At 41.6% G+C, this 10518-nt stretch overlaps 2 protein-coding genes across 3 annotated transcripts in view; both read left to right on the forward strand.

Annotated features, from left to right (window-relative positions):
• The window catches only part of LOC108247815 (ribosomal protein S6 kinase beta-2-like), a 15884-nt gene extending 11747 nt beyond the window's left edge, over nt 1-4137 (forward strand). The window contains exons 13-16 of the mRNA XM_017436184.3: nt 174-251; nt 345-452; nt 543-655; nt 1496-4137. Of these exons, the coding sequence (XP_017291673.1) occupies nt 174-251; nt 345-452; nt 543-655; nt 1496-1676 (480 nt within the window). The 3' untranslated portion in view covers nt 1677-4137. The remainder of the gene's footprint in view (nt 1-173; nt 252-344; nt 453-542; nt 656-1495) is intronic.
• Nucleotides 4138-7343: 3206 nt separating this feature from the next.
• On the forward strand, nt 7344-9988 carry si:ch73-6k14.2. 2 transcript variants are annotated; one of them, XM_037974622.1, is made up of 2 exons: nt 7344-7781; nt 9387-9988. In XM_037974622.1, the coding sequence occupies exon 2, from the start codon at nt 9388-9390 to the stop codon at nt 9727-9729; it is 342 nt and encodes a 113-aa protein (XP_037830550.1). In that variant the 5' UTR covers nt 7344-7781; nt 9387; the 3' UTR covers nt 9730-9988. The 2 variants fall into 2 exon arrangements, with proteins under 2 accessions (XP_037830550.1, XP_037830549.1); XM_037974621.1 differs by lacking the exon at nt 7344-7781 and adding an exon at nt 8910-9062 and having other exon boundaries at nt 9202-9988.
• The last annotated feature ends 530 nt before the right edge of the window (nt 9989-10518 follow it).

Genomic DNA, 10518 nt, shown 5'->3' on the forward strand with positions numbered 1-10518 from the left:
TCAGGAGAACAGGTCCGGGTCAGGAGAACAGGTCCGGGTCAGGAGAACGGGTTCTGTTCAGGAGAACCTTCAAACCCAGAGAAGTTCCAGCAGAGAAGTAAAGTTTCCGGCTGCAGCGTCACAAACCTGGAGGTGAAGAAAGGATAATTAGTTTTATTTGTTTGTTTTTGCAGAAACATTCCTTCTTTAAACTCATCAGCTGGGACGACCTCCTGCAGAAGAGGCTGGAGCCGCCGTACAAACCGCAGCTGGTTGGTTTCTCCTCGTCTTCATGCAGCTTTTATTATTTGACTGTCCCTCCAGCTGCTGTGTCTCTGTCTCTGTCCCCGCGTGTCCCACGGTAGCAGTCGGAGGAGGACGTGAGCCAGTTTGACACCAGGTTCACCCGTCAGACGCCGGTGGACAGTCCGGACGACAGCACGCTGAGCCACAGCGCCGAGCTGGCCTTCGCTGTGAGCCGCTCCGCCTCACACGGATCCGTCTGATCGTTTCTTCACCGATTACTCCTCAGAGAAAGAAACGTTTTCTTTTTCTCCCGGCAGGGTTTCTCCTTCGTGGCGCCGTCAGTCCTGGAGAGTCTGAAGGAAGGATTCTCCTTCGAACCCAGATCTCGTCACATTCGCCGCCACAACAGCAGCCCGCGCACGCCCATCAGGTGACGCACAAAACCCAGCTGTTCCAAGTTTCTGCTCCTCAAAGTTCCAGTTAGAAACACTGATATCCTTATATATTTAACAGGTTTCAGGCTCATTCACTCCTCAGCTCATCATTTTAGATCAAATGTATTTATTTTAAAGCTCCACAATGTTTTAGTTGATTTCCTTTACGTCCTGAAGCCGTAAAACAAGTGATTTATTTGTTTTTAATGGCAGCAGATGATTCTCAGTTACTCAGCACACTTCTTACTGTTTTTCCAGGATTTTACCACAAAACGTTCAGCTTGGAGTGATGATGTCAAACTGTCTAAACTTTATAAAACTTTTAAAAACTCTTCTTACTCCCAGAGTTTTTACACTTCTTCTACAGTTTGTGCATCAAAACGTTGACAGTTCTGTCACTGAGAGCACCCAGACTTCTGCTGCATCTGAGCTCTTTAAACCTGATTTAAACCTGATTTAAGCCCGATTTAAGCCCGATTTAAACTTGATTTTAAGCCCGATTTAAACTTGATTTTAAGCCCGATTTAAACTTGATTTTAAACTTGATTTAAGCCTGATTTTAAACCTGATTTAAACCTGATTTAAGGGGTCTCTTTAATTGAAGTTTTTTGACTCCCCTTGACTGTTGGCCAAAGTGCTGCACGTAAAATAGAAAGAAAATAACAAAATGTGAAACGAATAAAATTACAGAATTTAGACAAATTAGATACATTTCTGAGATACTTTTCACAATAAGAGTCCGGTCTTAGATTATTAGAAAAGAAATCCATAATTACTGTTTAGTTTCAGGGAAGGAACTGATGGATGTTTGAACCTGCTTCTTCCTGCTTCTTCAGTCCTCTGAAGTTCTCTCCTGCCGGACCCTTTAAGTCCAGCCTGGACGCAGAACCGGACCTCTTCTCTCCGGTGTCTCCACCTCCCGCTGCTCCGCCTCGGGTCCCGCTGGAAAACGGACCTGCCACTCAGCCCATCAAGACTCCGTCCAGGAACAAGAAGAAGAAAGGACATCAGAGATGAAGGGGACGCTCGTTTGCTCCTCAGATTTCCTGCCGTGCGCCGTGAGTTCTGACCCGGCGGTTCTGACCCGGCGGTTCTGAAGGGGTCCAGAGGACTGGTTCTGACCTGACGGGGTTTCCAGTCCCCGGCCTCCTGCTCGTTACAGCTAATGTCATGTTCCTCACTGGATGTTTTATTTATGAAGCTTTAATCTGTCACACAGAACAGGAAGAACTTATGAAATATAATTTAAGAAAAGGTAAAAGCGCCATCGATTTTCTCCGCCAGCTTCCCGCCGCGGTCAAGGTCAGCTGCCGGGCCGATTGATTGGTCACCTGCTTCTTTAATTACAGCAGAAGTGGAGCTGCTAGATGAAGTTTTTCGGTGTAATTAGTCCCTGAAAGACTCGCAGGCTGACGTTTAATTACGGAGCTGATGACAGATCGCTTGATTGAAGTCCAGATTATTTTCAGCGAAGGTCGAAGCCTGAATCTGACCTTCGGCCGCGACGATGAGGAGGTTTTGTTCTTCGTGCTGCAGCCTTGAAGAGGTTGTCTTCTACTATTTTGGATTTCTTTTTCTTTTTTTGTGCATGAAAATGTCTGTAAATTTGAACCGGTGACATCATGGAAGTCACTCGCTCAGAGAAACTTGGCCTTAAAGAGACGAGAACAAACGAACAGACTGCAGCTTCCAGCTGACCCAACAGGAAGTAAGCTGAATAATAAAGGGGTATTTCATATATTTAGATTGTAAATAGAAAGGCTTATTTAACCCACTCATGAATGTCAGGTTTTCCTAAACTTCACCTCTGCTGCTGAACTTGTTCCCTCGTCATCCTCAGATTGTAAAAACCGACCCGTCAGAACCGAACAGAGTCCAGTGAGCTGCAGGTTTCTGGGTTCTAACGGATCAGAGAGTTCGTCTTTTATAAAAACGGTATTTACTTATCAAACAAAAACCTATTTTTGCATAAAAACTTGAGGTTAAAAGTTGTTTTACGACTTCTGCTTCCCAGAAATATGATGATATTCATTTTTTCTTTTGTTCTGCAGTCATCCCTGCACGGACCGAGAACCCAAACCCCTCAGAGAACCCACAGCTTCTTAAAGGGATATTCTGGCTCTGTTGGAGTGGGGTTCTGCTGTAGAACGCTGCACTAAGGCTAGCTGTTAGCTGCTAACGTCTGCTGAACACGAGGACAAAATGGACGCTGCCGTCTTTAAATGACTCCAGTTTCCAGCAGCAACACTTCTCAGGTTTTTCTTGGTGTAAAGGTTTAAATCATAGCGTTTGGATGAACCATTTCCCCTCTCAGATCGTATCGATGAGCTAATGGCTAGTCTGAACGAACCCGATTAGAAAACGAGGTTTGCCGTCTTCAAACCTTTAGAAATGAAAGCTGATATTTAAACTTCCCTTTTCTGTCAGAGTCACATTGATCCCAGGCTGCACAGGAAGTGCTACAGCTAGCTGCTGCTCCACAACCAACCTTACTGAAAAGCTTTCTAGGACAGTATTTTATGAAACTTTGAAACTGGCTCATCTGTGGTCTGAGCAGCGCTCAGACTAGCCATTAGCTCGTCAGTTTGATCAGAATTAAACAGTTTCTCCAAACTGATTTAAATTTTTACACAGAATCCTGCTTCAAAATGACCAGAATATCCCTTTAAAACAACATTTATTTGCTGTGGGAGGAGAGAAAACGGAGCAAAGGTTGACTCGTGTTGACGTCAGAAAGTTTCCCCTGAAAGATGAAATATTTTTAGATTTTAAGGTCGAAGAAACACGTGAAGTTTTCCAATATCAGCTGCAATAAAAACTTAATTCTTTGCTCATAAATGCCCCATTTGTAGATAAAATCATGAATTAGTCTGTGAAGAAGTCTGAGAAAACTTCCTAAAAGCTGCAGATTCTGAGCTCCGAGCTCCTCAGTAAAGCAGTGAAATCTTTCTTTATATGAAGAAAAAGTTCATTTATTTTGTGTTAATGTGACGGTTTAACATTCAGGAAACAAACGACAAATAAACACTTTATGGATCTACGATACCTTCAGGAACTCATGGAGAAACTCATCCTAAAACCAAACTCTTAATTATTTTTGCTTTTTAAGTTTTGCTGTGAGATTTATTCAGAACTCGAGGGCCTGTTTGAGATGTTCCCCTCCTGAAAATAAACCTTAAATGTGAGATTTTCAGATGAAAGCAGCAGGAACAGGAAAACGTAGCTGCAGTTCATGGTGGGATGTTTTCTGGGTCGTCCACTTTTAGTTTTCTCTCTGTTTCTCTGTTTTCAGATCCAGATGTTTTTCCATCTTTAAGGACTCTGGCCGATCGGGTCAAAGGTACTCGTCTTAAAAAGTGCAGCCTGGCAGCAGGAAGTCTGTTTGAGTTTGTGTATTTATTTCTATAATCAGTGCAGAAAAGAGTTATTTTGATTACTGCTGAATGTGTTCTGAATTAAACTGGTTTCTCTGCTCTGATGGTTGTGCTGTGGAACATGAAGAGCTCGATCCGAGGATCCGGGAGGAACCGGGAGGAACCGGGAGGAACCGGGAGGAACCGTTCTCCTCCTTTATTATTGGTGATCTGTTCTCATTAAAATCTGATTTTAAGACCCCCTGCTGTCCCTCAAACCTTTCAGTGACCCTTAAAGGACTTCTGTTGGATCTGGACCAGGTCTTCAGTCCTGCAGAGGTCCTGAAGGAGACACTGAGTCCACGTTTATCATCATCTGAGGCGTTGGAGCTGGTTTTGGTCAAACTCAATAAGTTAAAGTTTGAGCTGAAAGGATGTTTTAGTGTCAGAAATATCTGTAAAACTAACTAACTAAGGTTAGTTGGCCGTGGCGTCCATCTTAAGGTAATTAGTTGTGGATGAATATTCAGTAATTACATTAACGTCCATCCAGTGACTCATGAGATATTTTGCTAACAGACAAAGCCTTAATTTCTTCTCTTCAGGCGCTTTTTGTAAAAACAGTTTGTTTCTGGTTTCTGAGACCTTAAAAAGCAAACAGAAATGTCTTAAATCAGTTTTTTAGGAGGGATTTCTGTCGTTTCGAAGGTGAAGGTCTGGATGTCTGATCCAGGATCAGCTGAGATAAAACCGCATGAAACCCTGTTTGAGTCCTGAAGTCCCAGCTGTGTGTTGTTTCACAAACATCTGGGTCTGATTTCCTCGAAGCCGAACCAGGCGTCAGGATCAAACTTGTGAAACTTTTAGCTCTGCAGTAAAAATGTTGCGCAACAGTTTTTATCAGTTCTAAGATAATCGGACAGTTTGTTTCTTAAACTGCATTCTTTTATTATTATGATGCTCTTCTGCTTGTTTTTTATGACAGCTCTGCATTTTTGTTTTATTTAAGTAAAGATAAAGTGAAACTGCGCAGATTAGAGTGCAGCACAGCGTGTTACCAGCAGGGGGCGTCAGAGGAAACATGTTTCTGTTGGACATTACCAAACAGTTTGACTTCAGTCTTTTAGGTTTTCACCTTCCTGCTGTATTTTTCTCATTTATTCTGTTCTATTGGTTCTAATTGACTTTATTTAGCTGCTTCTGGCTTGAATTTAAATCAGGTTAAATCAGGTTTCATTTTGTTCTCCTGCAGAAATAAATCTGTGTGAACTTCAGAGTTCTGCAGGAACCCATCAGAACCAGAGGTTTATAGTCCCTGATCTTCCTGCTCTGGTGTTTATCAGATCTCAGAGAGCTCCAGCCAAGCCGTCAGGTGTTTCCTGCTCACCTGAGCCTCAGTTAGTCTAAACTTGGTAACATCGTTGTGCAACAGAAGGTAAAAGTCTGCATTTAATCCCATCAGAATGAGCTCTCAGCTCTGACCCTAATCTGGGGACAGTGAGACGTGTTTACAGTCAGAGAGTCTCAGGCGAGTTCATGCAAATTCATGGAATTTATTTCCATTAAAGCCTCCCTCTGTCCACATTAAAGTCACATTTTAATGAAGAAGAATCACCACATTTCCATTTTACTGCAGTTATTTTGCATGAAGCTGAAATGTGACCGAGTTGAAGCAGAATATTTCAGAAACGTTCTGATTGTCTGAAGGTGAAAGCTGCCGTGTTCAAAGACTTCCAGAGAAATTCCTGAGCTACAGATTTACTGCTTTTTCCTGTAAATGACACATGAACGCACGAAGAGTTAAATCCATACGCAGATAAACAGAAAAGTGAGTCTGTTTTTCTCACTGCATGGCTGTTTTCTCTGCAGCAGAAGAAAATGACTCAGACGTTTCTGGAACTCGTCTCTTTCTCTGGAGGATCAGCGTGTTTTAAACTCCTAAAAACTTCATGGAAGCAAATAAAATCCTGGAGAAAAGACTAAATAACTTTAAATAAAACCTAAAAGAAAGCCTAACTGAACACCCTGATTATTACAATCTGGTCACATTTCTTTAGTTTGCAGCTTTTTAAAAACTCATAGCCATAAATCATTAATAAAATCACAGAAATCAGTGAGATCTTGTTGAACTGAGAGATAAATCTGTGGAGCTGAACATAAAAACATTTAAAGTTTAAACGGCTCACAGAAAGCTGGACTGGACTGCAGTTTTCAGTTTGTATACAATCACAGATGAGCTTTGATGAAATTTGTAGAACGTTCAGCAACCATCGGGACATTTCCACAGAACTGAAACACTTCTGATCCCGTTTATGGATCAGAACAAAAATAAATGAGGCACAAATGTTTCCCCGGGAGCTTCCAGCAGTCCTGAAGCTGCTGTCCTGATCTAACTGAGATACTTTTCCTGCAAAGAAACAAACAAAACAGCAACTGACAGCAAGAACAAGCGTGAAGCTTTAGAACCTCGGGTTAAAGAGAAGATCAGAAGACCAGCCCAGGACTTTTTACAAACGCATCCAAGACACCTGTTATTTCTCATATTTATGGTGAAAATTTTAAATTTGTCTGCAAACTGAGTGACGTGTTTGTTTACCTTCAGAAAGCAGCCAAAGTGTCTGAAGATGGAAGCATCTGATGTATTTTAGCTCATGTTTGTTCAGATTAAAGTGTTTTGTTTACACTGAGTTCAGACCTGCATTTCCAAATATTATATCAGTATATCTGGGAAACTACAGGAGGAAACTTTCAGCTTGCAACATTTGATGAAGTTCTAGATCAGGGGTCTTCAATCCTGGTCCTCAGTGTCGTCAATTATCAGATGGTTCCAGAGAAGCGGACGTATTTCAGAGCAGACATGGCGATGAGTAAAACGGTTTCCTGTAACAGGCGCTGACGGCCCGGTTCTCCGGAGCAGCAGAGGGATGGTGGCGTTGGCTCGGTTATGTAACGGGATCAGCCTGAGACTCAGAATAAACTGGGAGGAGCAGAAACACGGACAAGAACGCTTCAGGCTTTTAGAGCAATGCTTCCCAAAGCTGGGGTCGGGACCCCAACGTGGGTCACCCAACACCAAGCAGGGGTCCTAAATAATCTCCAGATATCAACCTAGAGTTAAAAAACATTTTTTTTAGGATATATTTGCACCATAATTGTGACAGAGAATTAAAATACAAACTATAAATTGATTTAAAAAATATCAAAATGGATGTTAAGACTGTTTATGCTCTTATTTAATAAGGTCATGACCTTTTTTGATGTTTAAACAGTCACAGATGGGGTCACACACCTTTGTCACGATTAATTTATGGGTCGGAAGCTGAAACGTTCGGGAAGCACTGTTTTAGATGATAAAATAAAAATCCTTCCACTCTGGAAAAATAAATCATTAAGTTTGTTTCGAGGCTCGAGCCGTGATGAGCAGATTGGAAACAGCTTCTTCTGAAGTTTACCTGATCAGGTTCAGTCAGAAGGAAACACTTTAATCCTTTAAGTCTGTTATTTAACTCTGAAAATAAAAACTGAGCTCTGTGTCTCAGTGAGACCTCTGAAATAAATAAAAATGTAAACGTGGAGCCCCAGGTTTACAGCCCACCCGGTGATCTCCTCGATGACCTTTGACCTCCCTGTTTTCCTCCCTACAACCCGATCCACCTGTGATTCTGTGTGCGGCTCTTATTGGCTCTCTGAGTTTAGCAGGATAATGAATTATAAAAGCTTATCCCCGGCAGCGCTTCCAGAACCACGGCGGCGTGTTCGGAGCGAGCAGGTGAGTGTGTTCACACGCCATCAGTATCTGATTACTTTTCCCTTTTTCCCTGTCAAGCTGGAGGAATTTAAAGAGATTATTTTTAGCTGAACTTATTGCAACACTGGGTGGAAATCTAAACAGCTATTACAGCTCAGTTTAAAGGTTTGTGTTTTGCAAATTAGTTCTTGGAAGTTTCTGGGAAAGAAGTGACTCAATCTGAAACCAATTACTGAGCAGAAATCATTTTAATTCGACTTTGTTTACTGAGACTTATGGACAAATGCTTGTGGAGAATTAAAACCCAAACAGCGTTTTGTTGTTAGTTTGCAGAGAAAATGTTGGACAGAAGTCGACTCGGTTTCAGAAACATCCAAGAATGTTTTTAAAGTAGGTTTTATTTAATAATTTTAATTTTTATTTGTTGACAGATTTTAAAGTTGAACACATTTTGAATTTTGCTAATAATTATTTAAATACAACAAAGTAAAATCTTTATTTTCTATCTTGATTCTTGTTTTATTTTTACTTTAATTATGTTGTGTTTATAATATTACTTAAATATAACTAAGGACTTTTTATTATAAGTTTGTTATATTAACATATTTTAAATACCTTCAGGAAGAATTAGACATTTAAATACACTTTACTTTTTACAAATAAAAAATAAATGATAAAACAGTTTATTAACATTAATCTGTTTTACTCACTTTCAGTTTGAATATTTGACGCGTCAGGATGAATTTAATCTGGTGCTAAAATGTAATAAATAAAACCTCAGAGGATCAAAGTTAAACCACAGAAGCTGCGAGTCAAAAAACTACGTCCAAAACTGATGAAAACTGTCCAAAAAAAGGTGATGAGAAGCAGCCAGGTGTGTTAACACAACGCCAGGGCGGAATGACATCAGCAATGACCTCAGAGAATCAACCTGGGAAGGGTCAAAGGTCATTTAGAGTCCATCGTTTTACAGAGACAAAGATTATTGACAAGAGGAAACATTTAAGACAGCTGCAGATTCACCCTGAAGATCAGACCGTGCAGTGCTCAGAGACTCTACAGGCCTCAGTCAGCAGGTCAAAGGTCAAAGGTTAAAGGCTCTTCTCTCTAAAAACAACATGGCAGCTCGACTTTAAGGAACCACAAGACTTCTGGAGCAGAACCAGACCAGAGGACAGATGTTTACCCAGAATGCACTGCAGCTGTCAGCACGGCGGTGGAGGGCTGATGGTCTGGGCTTGTTTTGCAGCCACAGGAGTTAAAATGTTGAACTTAACCAAATGTGCAGATAACGAAGTAAAGGTTTGTAACAGTCTCATCCTGAAAACATCAGCTTCAACACGTCTTGTGGGATTTAGCTGTGGCAGCCATCTTGAATTAAAACTTTGTCTCGAAAGCTGAAATGCTAAGCCTTTAATTGAACTTCTGTTTCAACTTCTAGGTTTAGTTTTGTTGAACAGTCTCAGCTGTTGCTGCGGTCTGAGGTGGTTTTCCATCGTTTCAGAGCTGAAGACCTGATTGTGTTTTTCATGTTTGGATCATAATATTTACTCTCAGGTTGGTTCTGACTGTAAACTCCTGCAACGATCCCAAACATGGAGACAGGAGACGCTGCTTTGTTTGCAGGATGAAGTCCAGATGTCTCCTCTCCTCTGTGGACAGACTTCCCACCATCGATGAGATCCGGGAGGATGGACCCCCGGACCGCTCCTCCCACACCATGGAGGAGTACTTGGACTCCATCAAAGAGCTCTCCCAGCCCTCCTGCTACCCGCTGCACGGGCCCCTCAGGGGCCGCCGCCGCTGGATGCCTGTGTCTGTGTTCCTGACCTCCCCCTGGCTCCCTGTCGACCCCTCGGACGTGTCCTTCTCTTTAACGGAGCAGTCCAGCTGTGACCCGTCAGGGCGGTTTAAGCAGAACCTGGTGGACATGTTGTTGTCCCCGTCCCTGTTCGCAGGTCTGACGTGAAGCGGGCCCCAGACAAACGGGACATAGGAAGCTTTAAATATTTAAAGAGATGGAGAATGAATCCTGTCTTTACAATATTTTAAATCCTCCTGATGCCAGCTTCCATCCGGCTTCAAAGTTTCCCCTCAAAACCTTCTGATTTAAAGATCATAATTCACTGATTATTCTCACATGTTGTCTGTTTGGACCAATGTGTAAAATTTAAAAAAAAGAAAATTTGAAATATTTTCATGTTTTTAATAAAACTAACAGTAAGCAGCTTTGCTTGAAGGAATGCATATAAAAAGGTTTGAATCAAAAATGTCCTGAAATCAGTTTCCTGTCAGGATGTGTGGTGGGGATGACTGTCAGCGACTACCACACCAAATCTGAGCTCAGTATCTGAAAACGTCTGAGCTGTATCCATTTATTAGCTGTGGTGGCCATCTTGAATCAAGTTGACTCCAAAAGTTAAGCAGCTGCAGAGGACCAGGCAGTGATGACTTTCTGAGAGTTTTATTAAAATCCCTTCAGTGGATCCTGAGATATTTTGCTAACAGACTGACAAACACACACATACATACAGGCAATACATGATTGCCCACCTGTTATCAAGGTGAGCAATAAAAAATTAATTATTTTTTAAAACCTTTTGGATTAGCAATAAAATAATGTGCGCAGCCTGAAGTACAGGTCGGGACTTTCAGTCACTCCTGTTGGCTGCAAACACTCAGTTTGGTGAAAAAGCTTCTAAAATTTAACCTTTTTATCTCTTAATTTAGTCACTAAATCGTCTTAAACAGTCAGCTT

This window comes from Kryptolebias marmoratus, linkage group LG3 (genome assembly GCF_001649575.2).
Source record: "Kryptolebias marmoratus isolate JLee-2015 linkage group LG3, ASM164957v2, whole genome shotgun sequence".
Lineage (NCBI taxonomy): Eukaryota > Metazoa > Chordata > Actinopteri > Cyprinodontiformes > Rivulidae > Kryptolebias > Kryptolebias marmoratus.

Coding starts and splice junctions, on each gene's coding strand:
- si:ch73-6k14.2 (XM_037974622.1), top strand. CDS start 9,388: ATGAAGTCCAGATGTCTCCTCTCCTCTGTGGACAGACTTCCCACCATC.